This window comes from Amblyomma mixtum, chromosome 4 (assembly GCF_055824585.1).
Source record: "Amblyomma mixtum isolate Tamu chromosome 4, ASM5582458v1, whole genome shotgun sequence".
NCBI lineage: Eukaryota > Metazoa > Arthropoda > Arachnida > Ixodida > Ixodidae > Amblyomma > Amblyomma mixtum.
Window position 1 is genome coordinate 131,962,231 of NC_143015.1, and position 25,737 is coordinate 131,987,967.

The following is a 25,737-nucleotide window of genomic DNA, read 5'->3' on the forward strand; positions in this document are numbered from 1 at the left end:
CATCCTGTACAAATGAGCAATATATACAGCCACTTGTACGCTAGCTTTGTAAACAAACACGCTGGGGTGTACATACTTGCAATTTACGAATCGGTGCATTCCTGCAGGAATCTTGAAGCACTCATTAATTGTATACACGAGTGATTTGCTTAACAAGCACTGAGAAAAGCGAGTGGAACTTCGGGATCCTGTCACTGCCGCACAATCGGCTGTGGGTGAAGTGAAATGGAGACAGCAGTGGCTGTTGGTCAGTGTGGGCAGTGAAGCTTTTGGATCACTTCGGGATCTACCGTGGCAGGACTGGGGTGGCAGCGCCGCGTGCTTTCGTGTGCCGGCCATCATTTCCCATGCTCTGGTAATGGTCACACTGACCATGGTTTTACAAAAGGGCTTTACCAGCCGAAAAAAATTAGTGTGTTTGACTAACATGTGCGCACACACATGCAGCTTCTCGAGCATCGGCACGGAAACAGCCTTATTTGGGATCGTAGGAGGTTTTGAGTTATTATTGCAGGTCAGTTGCCTTGTCTTGAAAGGCACTGCCGTTTTAGGTGATTTGCTTTCGCAGTTTGTAGTGCTCTGGGAATACTAATACTGCTGGTGTTTCAGTCTTCTGCAATGCCGAGTATGAAAGTAATGCACTTTAAACCAGACTGACACAATCTTTAAATCTTTGTAGAAGCTAAAGTTTGGTACTTGCATTAAAATTTGGGAGGGTAATCTTTGTTCACGTTTTTCTACTGTGAACATATCATGCATGAGAGCATGCTTTGGTGCCGCTCGAAACAATGCTAACAACCTTGTACAATGCTCGAGGGCCCTTGAAATCTCGCTAAAGAGTTGCACACTGCTTTGACTCGATAGACTATATACTCAATGGCCATTAAAACTGCCTTTGTAGCAGCGCTCAGCGTGAGGTGATAGACTATCAGTTTGAGAGCCTTCGAAATGCCCGTCTGACAGGGATGTAAGATGCCTGTGTCATTGCCACACTGTACCTTGGCCTTATATATGCTGTTTGCTACCTGGAAATTACAAATGCCAGAAAGCAAGCATATTTAAACTACGTGCATAATGGCGTGACTTGCAGTGTGAACTGGTTGTCCTGAAATGTGCCAAATAATTGGTTGGAATATAAAACACAGTAAACTGCGATATAAAATGAGCTGGAGCATTTCCTTGTCTATTCTAACAATCAGGCTGCTCTAAGATGTTCATCCTGAAATACCAGCATGATACACTCACATTATTTTTTTGTGTGTGTGTAGTGTGGTGTCAATGGATCCCAGCAATGTGAGAAATGTTGCTTTATTTCATATGAAGTAGAATTTTCATGTAGATTGCTCAAGAGTTTGGTTTTTGATTTGTAATTTTTCATTTTCATTTATTGGTTTTGTTTGGCCAGTACAGAGACTGCAAACAAGGGAGAGCAAGCTAAAGGCGCCTAGTAGCGCCTGACAGAGGCCTGCCCTCCCCATGTAAAAAACAAAAATACAAAGTGGCACTTGGCAATGGTACAAAGTTTCCATAAGTAACAGAAACTAGAAAAGCAGCGGATATATTGACAACGAAACAGAGATCAGGCATGCATAGAGCTAAGCACAACAAAACTAAGATCAAAACATAACAGACAAAAACTGATTAGGTAAAAACACACCACAACTAGCTATAACAAAAATATTCATGAACAGTTTTCCTAAATCTGACCTCGGACATATTTTGTAGTGACAATTATGTTAAATATGGATAGGTGTTTAATGTATGAGGAATTATGTGAGTTAGTTTTTGGAACCCATAGTTTGTACGGGATTTTGATGCATGGTATTGAGGGTGCCTAAGACTGTATGCTGTTTGGGCAATTAAATATGTGCTCTCGAAAGTCTGCCAGTTTCCTTTCATAAGGTTTCTGATATAAACAGCAAGCTTCTTGTGGTAAGCGGCCGTGATGGTTAGCAGTCTATGGTTGAGGAAGGAAGGACCTGTGCTCTCACTGTAATGTAAGTTATCAATCGCTCGTACAGCTCTTTTTTGTAAAGTAAGTACTTTCACAAGATTGGTTGAGGTAGTCGTTCCCCAGATCAACAAACAATATTGTACATGCGAAAAGACTAGAGAGAAATAAATTTGTAGTTTGAATTTTCGAGGCAGTATTGTGCGAAATTTATTCAGGATACCAACAGAGCGAGCCATTTTAGTGCTAACGTAGTTTACATGATCTGTCCAGAGTAAATGTTCTTCAAAAATGACTCCAAGGAACATTGTAGAGCTGACACGAGTTATAGGAGCTTGCTCGAAGTGAATTTGGAAGTTGTTCGGAACTTCATTATTTTTGGCTCTAAACAGTATGTACTTTGTTTTCCTGACATTAAGTTCTAACCTATTTGATTTTAACCAAACAGACAATTGGGATAACCAACTATTGGAGGCTGCTTGCAAAATATTACTATCTTGCCCTGAAAAAAATACGTTAGTATCGTCTGCATAGATTATAATGTTGTCTGCTGGACGAAGGTTGACGATATCATTAATATATAATAAGAACAACGTTGGTCCTAGAACGGAGCCCTGTGGCACACCAGACACAATCTGACCGATCCCAGATGAAATACCGTTAATGATAGTTGTTTGAGATCGGTTGTCAAGGTAGCTAGCAAATAAGGTTAAAGGAACGCCGCGTATTCCATAACACTGCATTTTTTTCAAGCAATATCTTATGGTTAACCGAGTCAAACGCTTTCCTCATATCAAGGAATATGCCAACTGTTAGCAGTTTATTTTCTATGTTTTCAATTAGCTTTTCTTTGATTAAGGCGGCCTCAGTTGTTTTGTTTTTTTGAAATCCGTACTGTTGCTTGGAGATGACATGGTTTTTGTCGAGATATTGAGAATGTTTGCAGGATCCTACAAGAGCGCCGAAAAAAAGGTGCGGCGCTACGAGTTCACTTCAGCCCTAGAAAGCTCGGCAGTTTCTGGTAATTGAAATTCTCATATTTCTTTATTGATGAGAAATTATTTTGCATACTCAACAAGACGTTCATGTGCAATTATTTTTTTAGGAAATGAGGGCCACAACAATGTTGTACAGCTGCCGTCACCACGTACGACATGAATTCTCATTTGTTAAGCCGCCGCGGTGGCTCAGTGGTTACGGCGCTCGGCTGCTGACCCGAAAGACGCGGGTTCGATCCCGGCCAAGGCGGTCGAATTTTGATGGAGGCGAAATTCTAGAGGCCCGTGTACTGTGCGATGTCAGTGCACGTTGAAGAACCCCAGGTGGTCGAAATTTCCGGAGCCCTTCACTACGGCGTCCCACATAGCCTGAGTCGTCTTTGGATGTTAACCGCCTTAAAACTAAAACACCATTTCTCATTTCTATTTAATGTAAGGTCGACATTGTGTTAGTTTTGATTGGGGATTTATGGTAGTATGCTTGCAAAATCTGGGAAAAAAAACTCCACCGTAGCTAATTGCACTTGCAGAGAAATAGAACGTGCTCAGACTTGGCATCAGCTTTTTACATTTGCCATGCTCTCAGATCAGCAGTGAATCTGCCAGTAACCATTTCGTGGCAAACTCTCTTACCCACGTTAACAGTACTGTGAACAGGTTTCTATTCACATGACATATATTCCGCTCTCTGTTTTTGGTTTCGCCATGACAGTTTCTTTTGTGTCCTTAAATGTACCGTATTTTCCGGTGTATAACACGCACCCGCCATATATGCAGGCTGTAATTGAAAAAGTTGCTATATAAGACGCACCCCAGTTTACCCAGTTGGGCTAGTGAGGATCAATTAAACACGCTTACGCGACCATCACGAAATTCACCGTACTTGTGAGAAATTCTTAAGCAACGCTAAGTGGTCGAAAAAGGCAACACTCACGCCATTCCTGCCCACGTTTTAGAAAAAGAAAGAAAAACGAAAAAACTCTCCCATATGTCCATAAGAACATTTTATTTCTACTTAAAATCTTGGAAGTCTTCACCTTCGGATGCGCTATCAAAAAGTTCGCCCATTTCTGGTGGCAATGCGACTGAAATATTCTCTTCGCATGCGTACATGGAGCAAACAAAGTGGGAAAGGGTGGCTAAAATAAGAACGCCGGCTTGTCCTGGCTTGTCTTGACAATGGTGAGAAGCGTGATTGTTGTCATCTTTTGGCATTTCACATTACTTTTGCTTGGGGCCTCCGAAACGGTGGTGTGTTTGTGATCCCGGAAGTCGTCATCCCCGTTGTTTCATGATAAAGTTCACCTAAAAAAAGTTGCGCACGGTGGTCCCCGTATTGAAGTATTAACCGTGTTACAACCGCATCATTGCTAGTGATATTTTTTCGGTAAAAAAAGCTTGAAAATGAACCTGAGTAATTTCTGAACTCTCTAAAAAAAAACGAAAAATTCGCATATAAGACGCACCCTTGTATAGGACGCACCAGCAAGATTTTTGAAAAAAAGCCGCGTCTTATACACCGTAAAATTCGGTACCAATGCACCATGCTGGTGCATGAGAAATGTAATTATTGAAGTACTATAGACACATATTTAAAAAATTGAAAACTGATTTTTCAGGAAAGAAAGTGGTGCAGTAATTCTCTCGCATTTCGGTGGACATTCATAAGGGAAGGGATAAAGGAGGGAGTGTGAGAAGAAAGGAAGAAAGAGGTGCCGCAGCGCCCTGGGGTAATTTCAGCCGACTGGGGATCTTTAACATGTACTGACATCGCACAGCACTCGGGCGCCTTTTGCATTTCGCCTCCATCGAAACGCGCCGCCGCAGTCGGATCACAACGTTCTTTTATGTGTCATAGGTATCTGCATGATGTGACATTGTTTGTCACGTCAACTACTTGTCATGGAGGTGTCGGTTTTGGTGGGTTTTGAATTATGAAGTCTTTGTACAGCCTGTGATTGAAGCCAAATTAAAATATCTTTTCGGCCAAAGGAAGTGTTAGTATTGCCTGGGGGACATCTCTATATAACCAGGAATTTGTTTCTGAACTTCGTAATTTTGTGTCTATTGTGTTTTAAGATCACCTGTATGCAAAACAGCCTGGCCATGCAACTATTCTGTCCCTTCTCCAAAAATATCCTGAAGTAGCATTTCTGCATTCAATTAGGATAGAAATGTGACATTGTGGTTGTACACAGTAGTGTGTTCTGTACTTCCTGGATTGCCATCAATGACACATGTTCATCTTCAGCCCCACTGAATCACGCTGGGGAGCGCGTGAGCGAAAACAGTGCGCCACCCAGCGAGCTGGAGGAGTCGACAGCTGGGACTGTTGATGGTGAGATTTTCACTTTGTTTACTTTTGTGCAAAAAGAGAAATGCAAGCCAAACATGGGGACACAGTGAGAGGAGAGGACAAATGCTGCTTGTCCCGTCTTTTCACTGTGTTCCTTTCTTTTAATTACACTCCTATTTTGTCTAGTATCAAGTGACACGACAAGATGTAGAAGCTAGATCTGCTTTGCCTTATAGAAAAACAGAGCAAATTTTAAATTTCTCATTGTACCTGCTGCTGCCGAGCAGCAGTCAACAGGCCCAGAAAGTTCTAGAGAATATACTTATTCAGGAAGATATTTGCATGGAGTTCTCGTCAGTGGCTCTTGCAATGGTGCTAGGAGCACATTTCTAGTTTCAAACTATGTGCTTTGAAAGGGGTCACTCTGAAAATCATCACATGTATTTCTCAAAAACGATTGTATTGAACTGAAGTGGTACTGGAATTTACAACCTAGTACTTCCATTGCTTTCTCCTCTTGTGATTCATAGTAGACTGGTTGTTGTGTGCCCTTCCAAAGAGCTGTATGTTGTGCTTTTGTTGGGTTCTTTTGGATCCTGGCATTTCTGTTGCCTCTCTCTGCCTACATTACCACCAGGAAGCCACTCCTACAAATTGCACTCTACACAGTAGTCCCATGTTCTGTGCATTTGTTTCCTTACCAGCATAATTTGGTCGCTTCCAGAGGCACACAGGTCAGCAAGGCCCATATTGTAATTTTTCATTGTCTTTCAAACTATTTTAAAAGTTTATTGGTTGGAAGTGAGTGCAGTGCCTTGGATGCAGCGAAATGTGCTGAAAAAAATTAATTGCAATATCACAAAGCTCCCATAAAGGGTGCTGAAGGAGATAAGCAGCCAATAATAGTGGCATGCTCTGAAGGAGGACCTCTTGCTTAGGAAAGAACTGAACAGCCTAACTGCCTTGTGGAGCACATCAGCTGGCTCCTAGTCTTGTCTTGCCTGCAGCAAAATGGATGCGTGGTAAGAGATAAATGTGACCTTGTTTTATTTCTCAACGGTTTGGCACCTCCTGTGCCTAGCAAGAAACGTTTGGTCCACCTCTTTGTTGCATTTCGCTTGTCAGCTAAGGGCTATAATTCCATAAGAGCTATCTTTGTTGCAGTTTTAATGCATTGATCCCTGCCGGCACTTGCAGTTAGAACAGATGTCTACCTCCAGCATTTTGGCCAATGTGGGTGTTGCCGTAAGCAATACTTTCCAAATGGTGCAATGCTATATTAAGGGCACAGGCCTGCTCTCCTTTCTGGCTTCTATTAGCACATGCTTCTCATGACACTGGAAGAATCCATTTGCGACTAACTGCTGCCATCTCTGCCATAGTGCAATAGCAATGGAAATGCCCATGAAGCAATGTAAAAATTGGCGGAGCTCATAGACTGAGAAGTCATTTACACAACAAGGCTGCAGGTTCTGTGCTAGCTATCACACATAGAGCAGCTCCATTTCACCTAGGTGTTTGTCAGTGCATGGTGACATTTATGGCATTTAAATTAGGCTAGCAAGGAATAGAACATGAATTAGAAGTGTCCTGGAGGATAAAAACTGGTGGAAGTTTAGGAGCATAGTACAGAGTGTGTTGCTGCCTACTGTTAGCCTCATACTGTTCTTTATTGTACCTCAGTGCGCAAATGACATTATTGCACCCAGGTTAACCCTGCTCTCACTGAAATTGTTGATTGCTTCAGTTTCAGCTACCCTGCTGAAGCTGATGCGCCTGGTGCTGGAGGTCCGACAACAGCAGCGCGACTTAATGCAGCGGTTACAAAGGCTGGAGGATCACGTGCTGCTGCGGTCGGACCGGCAGCTGGAGCAGAGGACTCGGCCAGTGTCCCCCTCGCCACCGCCTCCCACCCTTGCACTGCCCGCATTCTCCCCCGAGGAGTTGGACACTGTGGAAGCTGCCGTCCAGGACGACAGCGTGGCTGCTGGACTGGTGATTTAATGTTTCTGATAATTCGTGTCTGGAAAAAATGAATGCCTACTAACGAATTGCATGCATAATGTAATTCCGAGGTTTGTGAAGAAATCTTGAGCTCCAAGAGTATTTGCATGCCGTGCTCTGTGAATAACATGCTCTTCATAGATATAATTCCTAGTGTTGTGCTGGAGTGTGCTGTCACAGTGTGTTTTGTTAATGTAAATGTCTTGTTCATGAAAGTTGCTTGCTGATATACACACTGGCTGTTTCAGTGAACATTTTCAGGAATTCCTAAGAATAGGGAGTTCAAAATAGAAGAAATATTTGCAGGTACACACGCACAGTTATGCAGTAAATTATGTCCACCACTGCTGAGAGATCGTTCCTCCAAAAAAAAAATTGTTTTCCCATATCGAACTTGCGCTTCTTTAGGAATTTTTGAGAGTGTTCACTGGAACGCCCTGTCGATTCCTTGTGTGGTGAGATTTACTGTTGGAAGCAAAAGTGGTACGCAATGCCCAGCCGGTAGCAGAGCTTGCAAAAACTGCATCACGTGTCGGGACAGCTGTTAGGGGACTCTCTTTATCTGCTCTTTGGCTGCTATCAATTTGTTGGGCTCAGTAGCAGTGCTGAACATGTGGTGCTCGCAATATTGCTTACGGCAAGTGCCATTTGTCACATCATGTTTCAGCCACGCAATGCAAAGAAAATGCCACCTGCGAGACTGCTGTCGCATCAGAGCGTTTAGGCGAGAAGGAGCGCTAAACAGCAAACCAAGCTACTGATGCTGGTTCTGTGCGAAGCATTGCACCTGTCACATCTTGTAGTAGCTTGGTATTTGGCGGTGCAGTCACAGGCTTTTTTGGGGCAGTTGCTCTCAGATGGTGTCACTCAATGTCATTCGATGTAGTTTTCCAGAGCTCTGCCGGTGGCCGGTCGTTGCATAACAGCCTTGGTTCCAACAAATTTTTTTTCTCAGTCAAATATTTCTGTGATTACATTATTGTTTTACATCGGTCAACAGCAAAAAAAAATCCCCTATGCTTTTGTTGCCTGTGGCTGCCTTTCTTCGTATGTGTCTCATAACGAGCCCCTCATTTTCCTTACATTTGTCATTTATTGTTGTGCTGTTTTAATTTAGTTCAGCAGTGGACTTTGTAGCTAACATTAAGGATGTTGTAAGGTCTGTTTTACAGGAAGCTGAGCTTTCGGTTAATATACTGTTGCATGAACTGCTGTGAACACAGCTGGAAGTTGGTCCTCTCTCAGCGCGTCTTTAATTTCGGCTAGGTTTCCCAAATAATGGGGCAGCTTTAACCCACCTCTTCCCTGTCTTTTGCTCACATTATGCACATTTCATTACTTAATCTGCTGCCAAAAACAAGCAACATCGTTTAATTAAATGTGGTTGCTAAGCACGCAGCTTTACTCAGGTGCTTGGGGATTTAAATAAGCGTCCTTTGTATGGCATTAATTAGACTGCTCAATTTCAGGGTAGTGAGCCCCGCCATGGTGGCTCAGTGGTTAGGGCACTCGACTGCTGAACCCAAAGGCTCAGGTTCAAACCCAGCCGTGATGGCCAGTTTTCCGTGGAGGCGAAAAGCAAGGCGCCCGTGTGCAGTGTGATGTCAGTGGCGCATGTTAAAGACCCCACGTGGTCGAAACTTCCGGAGCCCTCCACTATGGTGTCCCTCATCATAGCCTGAGTCACTTTGGAACTTTAAGTTCTACAAACCAAATCAATTTTAGCGTAACGGCTGTGCAGAGAAAACACATCCAGCACATAGATATCTGCAAAAAGCATTATAGTTATAATATAATAATGTCCAAGATGCAAAGCATAATGGGTAGGAGTTGGCCACCTTTGCTTAATCGCTAAAGTTTCCCTGCTCTTAGTAAACTGGGAAAAAAAAGAATGTCCATATTGGTGGTGGTGCTTTCTGCTGGTAGCAACTAGTCAAGCTATTGTATCCTACAGAAATTATGCATTATGATTGTAGGTACTCGCATGGGCTGTTGACAGGTAGTCACACAATTGTCTTAGCTATTTGATTCTGCTAAACTAAATGAAATTATAATTGATGTTTGTGCCTAATAGCTTGTGCACCTGTGGTGTTTCTTTTCAGCGAAAGCAGCTGGTCTGCCTGGGGGGCAAGGGCCTGAGGGAGGTGGGCTCCAACATAATGACCGCCATCATGGGGGTGGCTGTACAGAGGATGTACAGCCTCCATGGCCGCAAGGGCAAGTGGTCATTTATTGCCCTGAAGTTTTGCAAGGTGGCAACAGGTATGTTGTTGCAGTAGCTTTTAACTGAATTTTAAAAGATGAGTGGAAGAACATGCACCAGGTTCTGCTGCGCTTTGTTTTCTTTTCTTCTTTTCAGTTGATACTTTACCAGTTTTCTTTTTCATTACAGGTGAATATTTTGTTACTGTTTTTATGGGGGTAGTCATCTGCAGTTTTCTTCTTGTGCATCTGAAGATATATGAGTCAGCAGATGCCTTTCAAAGAAAGCCCTCCCATCAGTCACATCCATCTCTTGTCATGGATCGTAGTCGTGCCTTGTATCTGCCAGCCATTTGTGCTCCCATATGTTAGTAGTGCAAAGTGGTCGACCGTGATGTCGCAGCAGCTTTATACAGTTGGTTAGAAGAGCTTTCAGGTGGATTTTCTCCTCAACTTGTATTTGGATACTGTAGTCCTTTCATTCTGGCACGCACTTTGAGTTAACATGTACTTGTGGCCTTTTCTGTTTTCTCTGTTGCTGAAATAATCTTGATTTCTGTTAACGAGCAAACTTTTTCTGCTGGCCTAAAATGAACGCTTATCTTATGCAGATGCCATCTGTGAGAAGACGGGGGCGGATGTGGTGGAAGCGCAGGGGTTTATTAGGAAGTGGTTGCCAGGTTCGGTGGACCGTGGCGGCGGACGCAAAAGGCGTTTTGCCGAAGCGTTTCTGCCAAGTACCGCTGCCGGCCTGGCAACCACTGCGAGCCCCTGTGCTTCAGCCCCCAGCACAGTGCCCTCCCTTCCCCAAGCGGCCCCCACCTCCCAGAAATCCTCCTCCCGCGCGGCCCTGGCTCCTTCCCAAGGTCCCGCCTCCTGCGCGGCCCTCGCTGCCTCGCAGGACTCGCGCAACCGCGCGTCCCCAGCCACGGTGCCTAATTATTTATTAAATTTTTTCTCAGTTGGATTCTTTCGTTGCCTCATTTTGTTGTGCATGTGTATAGAAGAGATGATTGCAGCTTTGCAATGCCAAAACCCATGGCTTTCCCAATGCGAACATTAACTGGAATGTGAATATTCGCTGAACTGGAAATGCAATGGCATAAACTTCGGGCAAGCGTTAGCAGAAAGGCTGAACAGTGGCCTAATTGTGGTATGTCAAGCTGGTGTTGGTAGAGCGGCTGAAAGTGGGTACAATAGCGGCGTGAATGTCGGTTCAGTGTTGGTAGAGCGGCTGAACAGTGGTCTGAGAGTGGCATGAATGTCGGTTCAGTGTTGGTAGAGCGGCTGAACAGTGGTCTGAGAGTGGCATGAATGTCGGTTCAGTGTTGGTAGAGCGGCTGAACAGTGGTCTGATAGTGGCATGAATGTCGGTTCAGTTTTGGTCCGAACATCAGGCCAAGGTTGGAAAAAGTAACTTTTTGCCCCAATGCCGACGTCGGTACGACTTTCGAGCCGGTTTTGACCAGCATTATGCCAGCGTCGGTCCATTGTTGGTGTGCTGCTTGGGCCGTTATCTATGCCAGTGTTGTTATCGTTCGGAGCGAGCGCCAAAGGATTTGCTTTGAGTTCAATTTGTGGGAATCTACATGATTACATAATTGCAACTGGTAGGTTGATTTGCTAACTCCTTTAAAAGTCTCGGAGTTTTTTTTGGTTTTTTTAATTATTATTATTCTCGCCAAAATGTTCTTTGTTATTTCACTTCAAATATTCTTCTGTCGTTTTTCATGAATACATTTTTCAAAATTCACGTTTAATCCTATGAAAATTTTCTTATGTATACCACTACACCTTGGCCAATCCCCCCACGTGGGTATGTGCCATTATAAAGAGGTGAAGAAGAAGATATCTCCGAAATGGGCCATGAAGGAACAGAGCTATAGCCAGGACCCTGCACTGAGGTTAAACGTTCGTTGTCAGCTGGAAGTCATACCACCATAATTCAGAGCCACATGAACATTGTCTTCGATGAGATTACTAATTGTACCATTTACTCAAGCCTCATCCCATTCCATGACAATTTTAAGAGCTGGCTCTAAAGAACGCGCCTCATTACGCGAGCGCCGATTATTATTTTCGGGCTTCACATCAAACATTTTAAGGCCTATTAAACTCTTCTAACAGCTGCAATCATCAGATCTGCTGTGCTTACACTAAAGCTAGCTATTCTGCAGCACTCACCTGGAATGAGCTATAGCGAGCGGGAAGCTCTTCATTTTGGGTCCGATTCACTCTCACGAACGAGTACATGCTACTCTACATATTCAGAAGATAGGGCGCGACACTCAATCTCTCGGGCACTTCGAAACGAACACATCTCAGACTGCATTATATTCTCAGGTTAGAGCACATCGCACATGGGAAGTTCGACATTGGAGGCGGTGACCGACCAGATGCGGGCCCGAGTTACTGTCCGGACCACTGTAATCAGCCAGGTAATCAAGACACCTTTAGCATGCCGTGTACCGTGTTGCCCTTTTTTACCGGAGTACCGGAAGTCTGCGCGCAGCCAATGCGCATGCGCGAACTGAATTGACGTTGCCAGATGGCGCCACATTCGCGGAAGCTGTGCTCGCGCCCGCAGTGTCGGAACCACGGTGTAAGAAATAGTCTTACACCGTGGTCGGAACCAATCAGCGCGTGCTCACCCTAACCCAGGCCTCCCACTGGCGCCGACTCCAGACCCGTACTGCTCCGTACACTATTCTTCTTCATGCCCGCTACCCCGGTCTGTTCCTTTCCTCCTGTAAGCTCTGCGGGAAACCGAGAGACTTTATTCATAACCTTCTCACATTCCCCACCTTCGCACACCCTCCATCCCCAACCACGGCGGAGTCGTACTGGGAGACTCTCCTGGCCAGCTCCGCTGTTGCTGACCAGCCCCGGATAATTACCGACGCCTTGAAGCGGATAGCCCTCCAAGGGTTGTCCTTTGCCCTTTAAGGGCAACCCCCTACGGGTTGCCTCGTGCCACGTAAGGGGAGGCAGGGTTTGGCCCCTCTGCATTGCTTGGCAATAAATGTTTCAACCACTACCACCACCGCCAGTGGGCGCGCTCCCGGTACTCTGGTAACGGTAGCGGTAACGCAGTATGCGGTATTATAAGGGTGTCCAAACACCTTTACCAGACACCTTTAGCATACCGTGGGGGCGATTGACGTGATCTTTTGGGGTGCCCAGTCCAACCTTTTGCCAAAAAACTGTGGACTACTACGACCTCCAAATTCTTTTGCCGATATGAATGACTTCGGTCATCTCGGCGCCACTCGAGCCATTGCCTGGACTACGCTGCTTCCACCATATCAACTGACACGCTGGCCTCATGGCGTGCGGTTTCCAGCTGTACTCATGTGCTTCGTGTGTTTTCAATGTTTCAACGGTGGTGTAATAGAAGTGGCGATAGTGAAATAGTCTTTACGGCAGGGTGATGAGAAGGATGACCTTTTTCAGAGCATTTTTTTTGCGCAAGAGCCCATTGGGGTTTAAATAAGGTGCGACGCAGAAACAAAACTGTGATGTTTTGCATAATATGCTTGGTAGCACATTCGCGGAATACGGAGTGACAGCTCATGGCCGCGATGTGGTGCGGAAGGTCGTTCCAGTGGGCTTGTGTCCTAGGTAAGAATTACGTCGAAAGGGTGGTTGTCGGATGCGGTAAGAAATGCGTAAAGTAGCTGGGCAGATGTAAGGTTCCTGATGAACTTATCGTAAAGACAAAAACTATAAATGCGGCGTCGAAATGAAAGCTGCCGCAGATCGGATTCAAATTCTAAGAATAAAATGATGAAATGCTGGCTTTCCGTGAGCAACAAGAATCTATGAATCTAGTGGCCTTGTTGTTAAGCTTCTCGCGATCATTAGCGAGATGCAATTAATATAAAGGGGAACAAAAGTTTACAACTGGTAGCGAGGTTCCGGGATTGTTAGGGAAATACGTCTGCTTGCGGCAGCTAGCCACTGCAAATACGGATCGCGAGAGCGGGGAGGGGAACCCAACACGTGGGAAGGGGGACGCAGGGAAAGAGAGAAAGGGGAGACAGGAAAAGAGATCATTATCACGTTCCCACAGGCCATTACTAACGGGGTACACAGGGCACACACTGAAAGTTTGCAACCTTGAACTCATTCCTTCAAGAACGTGGAAAGCGCCTTCACAGCTGTCGCCTGCGATGAGGGTGCTAACGGGGTACACAGGGCACACAGTGAAAGTTTGCAACCTTGAACTCCCTCCTGATTCCTTCAAGAACTTGGAAAGCGGCTTCACAGCTGTCGTCTGCGATGAAGCGAGGGGTCGAGGCGGTGCAGAAGACATGCTGAGTTTCCAGGGGTAGATCATGACACTAAGATCCTAATTCAGCCAAGCGCTCGAAGTTGCTTTGCTGCATCTGCTCCTGTCAGTGGCATCCTGACAATTCTGACACAGCCGTGTGACGATCGAGCTACAGCTTCAGCAATGCGACCGTGTCCGGGTAGCCACTGGAAGATGATATTGATGCGGGTAGACGACGACGACAAAGAGCGATGGCACGAGTGGGAAGAGTAGAAGACGACAACGAAGTTCGGACTGTATTCTCGGTGCCGCTCGCAGCTGTTCTTGTCTATTTGTAAATATCTGTAAATATATTCTTTCCCGCAACATATTTGGTGGATGTGCGGCTTTCCCCTACGTCTACCGACGACGGAGCTCCGCAGCGGCCGCCAGTTGCCTTCACTCATCATGACCAAAGACGCCGCCCAGCAAACCTCAGCCCCGGCCATGACATCACTCGTTCTTTCTCCCCCTCGTGACCCTGGGACCTTTTCTGGTACCGACAACGCTGACGTCGACGACTGGATCAACATGTACGAGCGAGTGAGTACCTACAACCGCTGGGATCCGACCCTCATGCTCGCAAATGTAATATTCTATCTAAAAGACACCGCCCGGGTCTGGTATGAGACGCACGAAGACCATCTGACCAGCTGGGACGTGTGCAAAGAGAAACTCCGCGAATTGCTTGGACGGCCGCTCGGCCGAACGCTTGCCGCTAAGAAGGACCTCGCCTCCCGAGCTCAAACATCTACGGAGTCCTATGTGTCGTACATTCAAGATGTGCTGGCCCTCTGTCACAAAGTTGCCGCCAACATGCCCGAGTCTGACAAAGTCGGCCACGTGTTGAAGGGAATCGCCGACGATGCCTTCAACTTGCTCGTATACAAGAACTGCACTACAGTCGACGGAATTATTAAGGAATGTCGACGCTTCGAGGAAGCCAAAAGCAGGCGTATTAGCCAGCCGTACACACGCCTCCCCAACACGGCTGCGACTTCTTCATGTGAAGACCTGCGACACCGGGAAACTCCAGCGCCCCCAGAAAATTTGATCCGCATCATCCGACGCGAGCTCGAAGCAATGGCCCCTGCCCCCCTGCATCTACATGATGGCGACAACCGCTTGCCTACCATCTCTCTGGTACAGGCTGTCGTCCGCCAAGAGCTTGCAAACCTCGGTTTCCAGCCCGTCAGCCTTGTACGGTCTTCACCACCACCCGAAATCACTGCGATTGCTCCTGGACGACCTTCGTACTTCACTCCACGTCGGCGAAACCCTAACGATTGGCGGACAACCGACGACAGGCCCATTTGTTTCCATTGCCACCGCATTGGCCACATATCCCGCCACTGTCGAAATTATTGGTCCCGTCGCAGCACATACCGTCCTCTCAGCTCCCACCGCGACGACGAACAGCCCAGCCACTACACGCCCCCTCCAGCCCAGCACAGTGCTTCAGTCGACGGCCAGATTCCCCGCTCCAGCCGCTCCCCGTCCCCCCTGCGTCGACAGTCTCGTTCGCCCCAACGCCGTCGCTCCTCTCCTGGCCCCTACGGACGCTCGCAAGCGGAAAACTAGACGCTGCAGTGTCTGGAGGTGATGCTCCAGTACAGCCCCAGTCCCAAAATCCTCGATTAGCCCTTCGCGCACACCATAATTTGCTCGCTATTCATGTCGATGGAGTGCCTGTGCGAGCCCTGATCGATACAGGCGCGCACGTATCCGTCATGAGTTCAGCCCTACGACGCCGCCTCCGAAAAGTACTGACCCCTGCACCCAAAGCCGTTCTCCGCGTTGCCGACGGCGGAACGCCCCATGTTGTTGGACTATGCACAGCCCGTGTGACCATATCCGGCCGCCATACCTCCGTTCTGTTCTCTGTTCTGGACCAGTGCCCTCATGAAGTCATTCTTGGCCTCAACTTCCTGTCTGAGCATTCAGCCTTCATTGACTGCGCCACTAATGTTGTTCAGCTTGACCTTTCTCTTTCTGCTGAGTCGCCGTCCCCAGTTATACACCGTCTTTGTGCTGTCGACTTTGTCCATCTACCGCCTCAAGCCGCAACTTACATTTCTTTCTCATCTGTTCCCCCTGGACCTGATGGTCATTACGTAGTCACTCCGGAACTTGACGTCGCCCTGACGCGCAGCATTGCGCTTCCACATATTGTATTTACAATGTCGGCCAACCGAGCGTACCTCCCGGTCCTGCACTTTGGTTCATCCATCCAACCGCTCCCGTAAGGCATCTCACTCGCCACGCTGTGCCCTGCTGCCGAATGTGTGATATCAGTGGAGGACACCTGCTTACCTTCCACTCAGCAATGCCGGCTGCCTGCGGCCCCATCAACTGAGAACCCAACGGACGACTACGCCGACATGATCGCTTCTGACCTACCGCCAATGCAAGCTCGCGATCTTAGGTGTCTCTTATCATCTTTCCGCGACATCTTCGACTTTGATAGCCGTGTTTTGGCTCGGACCTCTGTGGTGACGCATCACATAAACACCGGTGATTCCGCTCCTCTCCGCAGACGTCCGTACCGAGGGTCCAGCGCCGAACGCACCGTCATAAATCAAGAGGTGGACAAGATGCTCGCAAAGGACATCATCGAGCCCTCGTCAAGTCCTTGGGCTTCACCAGTCGTCCTGTTGAAAAAGAAGGACGGCAGCTGGCGCTTCTGCGTTGATTATCGGCATCTCAACCGCATCACAAAAAAAGACGTATATCCACTCCCAAGGATCGATGATGCATTAGACTGCCTCCACGGCGCCAAATATTTCTCTTCAATTGATCTTCGATCGGGGTACTGGCAAATTGCCGTTGATGAAAAGGACCGCGAGAAGACCGCCTTCGTGACGCCTGATGGCTTATACTAGTTTAAAGTCATGCCGTTCGGCCTCTGTAACGCCCCGGCTACCTTCGAACGAATGATGGACTCCCTTCTTCGTGGCTTTAAATGGTCCACTTGCCTCTGTTACCTAGACGATGTTGTGGTTTTCTCGCCTACTTTTGCCAAGCACCTCGAGCGCCTCTCCAATATTCTGACAGTTTTTCGTAACGCCGGCCTTCAGCTGAACTCATCGAAATGCAAGTTCGGTCGTCGCCAACTCACTATTCTCGGGCACCTCGTTGACGCTTCTGGTGTACGCCCAGATCCCATCAAAATTCAAGCTGTGAAAGGCTTTCCTCTTCCAAGGTCGTCGAAAGATGTGCGCAGCTTTGTCGGCTTGTGCTCGTATTTTCGCCGTTTTATCAAAGATTTCGCCGGCATCGCTCGTCCCCTCACCGATCTTCTGAAGAACGACACCCCCTTTACCTGGGGCCTTGCTCAAGAAAACTCATTTTCATCCCTCCTCCATTTGCTGACCACTCCGCCCATCTTAGCACATTTTGACCCGTCGTCTCCCACAGAGGTTCGCACGGACGCCTCCGGATATGGCATCGGCGCCGTACTTGCCCAACGTCAACAGGGTCAAGATCGAGTCATCGCTTATGCCAGCCGCCTACTTTCAGCCGCAGAGCAAAATTACACCATTACTGAGCGCGAGTGTCTTGCCCTTGTCTGGGCAGTGGATAAATTCAGACCCTACCTGTTCGGCCGTTCATTCGCTGTTGTCACTGATCACCACGCTCTCTGTTGGCTGTCTTCACTAAAAGATCCCACCGGTCGCCTTGGTCGCTGGGCATTGCGCCTCCAAGAATACTCATACTCCGTCATGTACAAGTCAGGGCGCCATCACCAGGACGCTGACTGTTTATCCCGATACCCTGTGGAACCACCTGACCTAGAGGACGCTGAGACCCTGCCCTGCCTCTTAGCTATCTCCGATCTTGCCGATATTGCCAACGAACAGCGCCACGACTCATCTTTACGTCCTATCTTTGATGGCATCCGTTCTGCAAACCGATCTCCGTCTCTGAACCTTTATGTGCTCCAGAACGGCATTTTGTATCGCCGAAAGCTACGCTCCGATGGCCCTCCGCTCCTGCTCGTGATACCCCAACGTCTACGCTCTTCGGTCCTTGAAGAACTGCACGACCTGCCGACAGCCGGTCACCTTGGCGTGTCCCGCACGTACGCTCGGGTGCGGCATCGCTTCTTTTGGCCTGGTCTCTATCGTTCCGTCAAGCGTTACGTGGCCGCATGCGACCTGTGTCAACGTCGGAAAAGGCCCTCCACTTTGCCTGCCGGTCTTCTGCAACCATCGACATACCTCCGGAACATTTTCACCGTGTTGGCCTCGACCTTCTTGGCCCTTTTCCGACGTCCCTCTCCGGCAACAAGTGGATCGCTGTCGCAACTGATTATACGACGCGGTACGCCATCACGCGTGCTTTGCCGTCCAGCTGCGCTACCGATGTTGCCGATTTTCTTCTGCAAGATGTCATCCTTCACCAACGCGCCCCTCGTCAACTGCTCACCGACCGCGGTCGTTATTTTCTATCCAGAGTAGTTCACGACATTCTTCGTTCGTGTGACACGCAGCACCAGCTCGCGACAGCTTACCACCCACAAACCAATGGGCTTACGGAAAGGTTCAACCGCACGCTCACCGACATGTTAGCCATGTACGTATCGCCAGACCACCGAGATTGGGACGCAGCCTTGCCTTATGTTACATTTGCATATAACTCTTCCCTTCATGACAGAACAGGCTATTCTCCTTTCTACCTTTTGTTTGGTAGGCATCCCACCTTGCCTTTGGACACACTCTTGCCGCCTTCTTCAGCCCCCACCACTGCTTACGCTCGGGACGCCATCTCCCAGGCCACGCTGGCGCGCCAAATAGCACGTAGTAGGCTCCAAGCCTCTCAAGTTTCCCAGAAGTCAGCCTACGACCGCCGTCACCAGGCCGTCGAATTTACCCCGGGATCACTCGTCCTTCTCTGGACGCCCTCTCGCAGCGTCGTTCTCTCCGAGAAGCTCCTTTCGCACTACCGGGGCCGTTACTGTGTCGTGCGCCGTGTTACCGACGTGAACTATGAAATTGCTCCCCTTGAAACATCGCCATCATCCTCTGGCGCCACCACCGACATCGTCCACGTCTGTCGCCTTAAACCTTATCACGACGCCCATACGTCGCCGCCCTAACGCCGAGACGGCGTTTCAGCAGCCGGCGGTCCTGATGCGGGTAGACGACGACGACAAAGAGCGATGGCACGAGTGGGAAGAGTAGAAGACGACAACGAAGTTCGGACTGTGTTCTCGGTGCCGCTCGCAGCTGTTCTTGTCTATTGGTAAATATCTGTAAATATATTCTTCCCCGCAACAATATCATGACCCTCTTCCTGCGCCTGATGTGAGAGGTGTCTGTTCTTGATGGCCATTGAGTAATCTAGATTTGACATATTGTAGGGCAAGTTTTCAATCTCGTAACAGAGCCTATTTGTGGGGTGTTCATGGACCGGTGTACTGTACAGCCGCACGGAGAGTGGCCCGTTCGGACCTGCCTGAGGTTTATGCGTAATTAGCTGGTGAATACTGGCCTATCTCGCGACCAGGCCATAAGTTCAACCAGTATATGAGACCGAGCCATCTGTACAACATCAGCGCGCTCATATATTCAGCGTGGAGTAGGCCGGGTGCCAGCTTTTTAAGAGCCGGCGCCGATACCCGGCGCTTTTTTTATACGAAATTAATTCAGAGAACGCCCTTGCAAAGCTTGACTTTCACTTTCCGAAACATTCTTTACATTGCTTATCAAACTGTTTTTTTTTTCTAGTGACAATGTTCTCCTGTCCTTTTGTTTTTCTGGTCGGTGACACTTCCTGCTACAGGGAATGTCTGATGAGCATATTCGCGGATAATTTTCGTAGACACCTTTCGCGGCACCCAAAGGGAGACCCTGCAGCAAAACCCTCCTGTTGCACTGGCTTAGTTATTGACACACCGATCCACTGTCACGACTTCACTTATGATTGCAATCAGAAGGAGAACACCTGAGCTCATTTTACTTATGCTCGGCTTACTTAAGCTCAGTTTATTTATCTCCGCACTTGTACCTAGGGCCGCCATTGTATGCGTTATAAAAAAAATAGAACTGATATAGTGCTGTGTCTAAGTTATTCAACAAACAGAAGTGACCTCGGTTATGATTTTTGAGGCCCTCTGAAGTGAGCTTTTTGTTTTATCTGTTACGCAAATTTCTGCTTGTCTTTAATTCTGAGACCGCAAGTGTCGTATTGCAAAATATTTGGGCAATTGCTTTCTGTGATTAATGATTGCTTGAGCCTCAATCAACCAGGAATTCAGCATTACCCTTTTTTCAGCCCAAAACTGAAAGGTAAAAAAGGCGAATTCAATTGCGTCGTTCTTTCATCGCGGTTCTTCCTTTTATTTCTTTTAAAACACGAAGTGCACTGGAACTATAGGAATGGTCCATAAGGTAATGTATAAACCACCCATGGGTTCCTTTCTTTCCGTAAAGAAAACATTAGCGACCACAGCCATGAGCATCAGGACATCTTAAGAAAGCCGTGCTTAGGAATTTGAGCCCACATGAATACTTTTTTAATTACAGTCGGAGAAAACTGTGGGCTCTCCGTGAACCGCATATTGTTCCTGGGTACTGCTCAGCTCACAAGTGATCCTGAGTTGTCAATAAAACATGTCTGTAGCGTTCGAATGGCGAGATTCTTAGCACGGAACCTTCCAGAACACCGTTAGAGGCTTCGGTGCTGACTTCACGTCCGGCTATTGTGGGCAGCGCACGGTGTTTGGTGAGGAATGGAGAACGTCAGTCCAAGGCTCCTCTCCAGACAGTTCAATGGGCTTTGGATTTGGAGGTATGCTCTTGGTCGATGACATAAATTGCTAGAACGAAATATAGCTCAGGAAGGCATGTTGCCGGGCTAGCTAGTTGGTTTAGAATCTTGAAACTGGGAATAAAATCTCCTTGGCGCAAATAATTTCACATAGAGACATAATTTCAGTTGTCACCTCGTCTCTTTTGTCTATCTGAAAGTATTTGCGCCAAGGTGGTTTTATTCCGAGCTGTAAAAATGAAATAGGATAAACACTCTCTCTTCAAGGTAAATTTTGAGGGTATTTACCAAGAGGCTACGTTATTTCCCGAAGCAAGTCTCTGTATTTAAAGCCATAGAGTCGGTAAAGCGCAAGCAGAACCTGCTGAAAAAAAGCTGTATGATCCTATAAACTAATACAATATGTCATAGAAATATCATAGAATTGTCATTCAATTCAGACGAGATTATCATACAAATGTCATTCATTTTTGGAAAATCATGCATTTGTCATACAGATGCCGTGCAATATTGGACAAATTGTATGACATTTGTATGACAAAACCTGTGTGAGGTTGTTGCATCAAACAACTTCTTTTCAGCTCGACTGCCTAATATCAGTAAACCGTTTACGTAACTGATCCCATACATGTTTCGATAAAGAACCTGTAATATTTTCGGAAATAACTTCCCAGGTTCTTCATTCTGGTTAGTCTACAATACGACTCGTGTTGAGAGAGCGGTAGCGCGGACATACCGCGCAATGACGTTTTCCGGATATCACTGAAATGAAAAACGCCGCAAGAAGTTGCAGCTTCTAGTAGGAGCCGCCCTCATATCAAGAGAAAATCTTTAAAATCAGTCAATGTTTTCTATCGTATGAACACAGCAGCGTAATGACGGAAGAATGTCAAGACACAGCAATTTGCACTTTCAAAATAAAAATAAATGCTTTGCCGCGTCATAATGTGAAGCCTGAGTAACTGATACATTAGTTATCATGTACGTATGATTCAGATTATTGCACTTAGCATATAGGAGATGGGCTGATATCAGTGTCTCCCTTGGGCTCGTTTTGGAAAACTTTGCTTGCGGGGTGGTTTATATTGCATCCGTTCTGTTTTATTCTGTACTTCTGACACCTGTAGGACAATATTTAGCCATACATATCGCCAAGGGGAACACAAATGTCGGTCTTAGACGGTGACCACTGTATCCGGATGCGCCTGTTGTTGCTTCAGGTATCAAAACTTCGCAAACAGCACTTCTTTGTAGGGCTGTAGGCGGGCGGCTATGCTTCACTCCATGTAAAAGCTGATGCGGTCGCAAATGGCCAGACAGGGCTGTCAGTCAGCTGTTATTGATAAGGCACACATTTTGCCAGAAAAAGCGAGTTACATCTGCCTAAATACAAAGGCAAGTGGTCGTTTCAAGGAAAATGCTTTTCAGGAATATAACGCTAAATATTGAACAAACGTGCACTGAACTCGGATCCTTCAGAATATGAATGGCAATATAATCATTGGAAAGCATTGTCAGGGAGCCAGTTGAAATCCTATGATCGTCTACGCCAGTTGAGATCCTGTCTCGACTGCTCCAGTTGCGTTTCCCCTTCAGGTGGTGACGTGGGGAAACGCTTGAGGATGATGAATTGATGGTTCGGAGTCGCAAACATTCACGTTACTCGATGGCGGGACAAGAAGGTTAACTATTTATTTGCACAAAATAAACGAGAAGAAATAAGCAAGGAGAAAACTATTTACAAGATGACTGACACGTTATTACACAAAATCAGCCCGACTTCACCGGAGCGTTCCGTTTTAAACCCTCTGTCTCCGCCCTTTGCGGGGACAGCAACCAATCAAATATTGGAGAAAGGATGCCAGCCAATCAAACACCGAACGCTCCTTATAGAATAAAAAAGGAAAGCTGTCCCTGAGGGGTCCAGCGTCCAGTGGCAACAAACAAGTGAACGAGCGTTCTGGCGACGGCGCCGCTGACACTTACCACATGGTGTGGGCCTGCCAGCAGAACCCATCCCTTCCCTCTATCCCAAACCCCACCCGAGAGGACTGGGAGGCGACCCTGTCCGGTTGCTGCACCCTCGAGGCCCAAAGGGCCTTAACGCAGCGCGCCCGGGCTGCGGCAAACGCCAATGGGGTACTTCTCTAGGCATCCCACCTAGTGGTTGTAAGGGCGTGACCCTTCAGGTCACGACCCCCAACACCTCTCCCTATGATCTAATAAATGGTGGAGGCTGGATGGCACCGCAGAAACTTCAGCGAACTTAACAGAGCCGTTCTTAATTTTGGACGTCATTTTGTGGGTGCAGCGATATTATACGCCTCAGAAGCGAAGGGGCTTTGTAGCTGGAGTTATATGAGCCGTTTTTAATTATCAAGCACAACCAAGGATGGCTAAAAGACGCTTCAGAAAGATTTATGGTTTACTTTCTTGCGGCTACGAAGTCGTAATGAATTTGATGGGTTGGTTTATAGCCGAACTATGGGTGCAGGAGATGGGATATTCTTGCCTTGAATTCGCATCTTTTGTGGCTATTAGCTTGTAATTGTTACGCGCTCCACCGTCCACATATTGCTTTTGAAACTGTCCACTTGAGCTGCTTTTCAACCATTGGCATTTCCTATCTACAGAATGATAATGTTCTCTGAAACACCTCTCAGGGCTCCTGTAGGGCTGATTTCTTTCCCTTGCCACCTGAAGACAACCCTGTAGATGCCTGCAACGTTTGCGCAACTTATAGAGAAAGCCACTATGCTTGAATAATGCTTTTTTAGAGCGCAGCTCTTTGGCGTCCGTTCCTGGGTTTCGCGTCGTCGTCGGCCTCGTAACCAGCTCCGCCCCCCATGTCACGCTTTTCAATTGGTCGAAATGCTCGTGACGTCACAGTGCGCGAATTTCAAATGGGGCCAATTGTACTTTGGCTAGTAACCATGCAACCAATCAAAGGGATCGTATAGTGATGCTGCAACTAAGTTGGACTGAGTTTAGTTAATTGCTTAATTAATCAATTAGCCTAATTAATATAGAGGAGAATGAAGAGGTCAGAAGAAAAGAAAAGAAAGACGCGCGCCGCAGCGACAACAGCGTCCGCGGAAGGAGACGCTGCTGAAAAAAAACAGATAAGTACGAAGCCGCGTTCCCTCCACCACCACGCACTTCCCCACTCAGTAAGACGTTGCTCGTTTCATATACGTTGTGTCGAACATCCTAGACAGTTCCAACAATTGACAGGTTAATGACAGAACACGATGGATAGAAATACAATAATATAAATATGAAATAGCCTAATTAACCTTTCTAGTTAGACCGCATAAATCAATAAAACCGAGAACGAAATTGGTCGAGTTGGGGAATCGAACCAGGGTCTCCGGAGTGCGATACGAGCACGCTAGCCACTCCGTAATGCCAGTTGAATGGTTTGGAATGAACAAAGGCGCGTCTAGCTAATACGGCGTCTTCGTTCACTCCCATCTTCCCCCTTTCCCTTACGGCGAGGTGCAGGTGTCCACCCAGATATGCGAGAGAGATACATTTCCTTTCCTCAAAAAATAAATTTACCGTCCAGCAAGGCGTACAGCCGAATTGGCGATGGCGTTCTGTGGACTCCCTGGCAGCGTTGCAAGACGCTGTCGCGTTCCACTCTTACAGGCGAAGCTTAACATGTTAACCACACATCAGTAACACACGCGGACAGCCAATGGACGCGTCATTCGCTGGCAGCACTTCATTCATCATTCACAACCACATTCTTAACGTACGCTCCCTTGCCGCACATGCCAAGGACGTACACCACGATCACATTCTGCGCCATTCCTCTGTACTTTGCTTTGCTGAAACCTGGATGGATCCCGAAGAGCCTCTCGAAATCATAGATTTCCTATACTGCTGTGGTGCTCGCAGAGACCACAACAGAGCGGCGGGAGTCGCTATCTACTTGCGCACAGGTCTCTCTGCAATACCAGTCGAAATGTTTGGCACGTCACATGAAGTTGGCGAACTGTGCGCCGCAAAGTTGCCCAACGGCTTGCTGGTAGTAGCTGCCTACTTCGCCCCTACCGCACTCACGAAAGACGTCGTGCATTCCTGCAACTCGCATTAACCGTCCATCGATCCACACCGATGTTAGTAGTGGGGGACTTTAATGTTGACATAAAGACAAACAGCAATTTCCTAACACTTATGCGGGAGAACATCCCGTTCCTCTCGCTCGTAACGCGTCCCACGGCTGTGACAACCTCGCGAGGCACTTGTATAGATCTCGTCTTTGAGAATCAAGCATTGGTGTACCAAGTCGAACATATATCAGTCTATTTCTCCGACCACAAAGCTTCCTTCATGACTGTCAAGAACTGTTAGTGGAGTGTTTGTTTAAGGAATACGTGTGAAAATTAAAAAAAAATTCTGTGATAGCGCATACATGTGTTGCTCGATTTCTTTGCCTCAATCTATCGAAAAGGTGAAACAGCTTATTTGCTGCGCTCAAATTTCGCATTAGGAAGTAACGTAATCGTCGGTAATTTTTTTTCACCGGGTCAGCTGTATCGCATTCAGCGCTTCAGAATCCATGGTAAGCAGCAACGCAATGCTTGGAAAATGGGTTTAGCAGCGTAGCTGTGATATACGCACACCCTAAGACGGCTTACGCGTGGCTGCGTTCCCTGGACACGTGCCCACTCTCTGCAGGTGCCTCACGCTGCCTTGGTTGTCTTCAGATGGGGTGCGAATCCCATGACCTACAGTAGGTCGTGGCCCATGACCTACAGTAGGTCGTGGGGAAACCTTCATGGGGGGGGGGGGGGAGCTGTCACGTGACCGCACTCTATGAGCAACGGGCCTCTCGCTTTCTGCAGTTCTTACCTTCATCGGGTGGGACGCGCCTTCGTTCGACGCCCCAGGCTCTCCGGAACGCCTCTCAGGCTCAGCACATAGCCAGAACGTGAGAGTCTGAACGGGTCGATCATACGAAACGTGCTTGGGACGCTTCCCACGAACGCGCTCATCCATAATATCTGCAAAATGCGCCCGCATATCTGATGATTGGATTCTAATACATTTATTGTATCGAGAGCAAGCTGCAGGAGACGAGTACTAGATGGCGGCTCGACCTCATTGGCCAGTTGATTGCCCGTACTTGAATCTTGAACCGCTCGCAGGTAGGGAGCTGTATCAACTCCGACACAGACGGATCATTTGCGCAGTT

At 47.3% G+C, this 25,737-nt stretch overlaps 1 protein-coding gene across 1 annotated transcript in view; it reads left to right on the forward strand.

Moving 5' to 3' along the window:
* Positions 1 to 627: 627 nt before the first annotated feature.
* LOC149348243 (uncharacterized) overlaps positions 628 to 25,737 on the forward strand; it is a 72,646-nt gene continuing 47,536 nt past the window's right edge. The window contains exons 1-5 of the mRNA XM_089541707.1: positions 628 to 2,972; positions 5,201 to 5,287; positions 6,993 to 7,240; positions 9,352 to 9,511; positions 10,063 to 10,412. Coding sequence (XP_089397833.1) covers positions 2,864 to 2,972; positions 5,201 to 5,287; positions 6,993 to 7,240; positions 9,352 to 9,511; positions 10,063 to 10,412 — 954 coding nt within the window. The 5' untranslated portion in view covers positions 628 to 2,863. The remainder of the gene's footprint in view (positions 2,973 to 5,200; positions 5,288 to 6,992; positions 7,241 to 9,351; positions 9,512 to 10,062; positions 10,413 to 25,737) is intronic.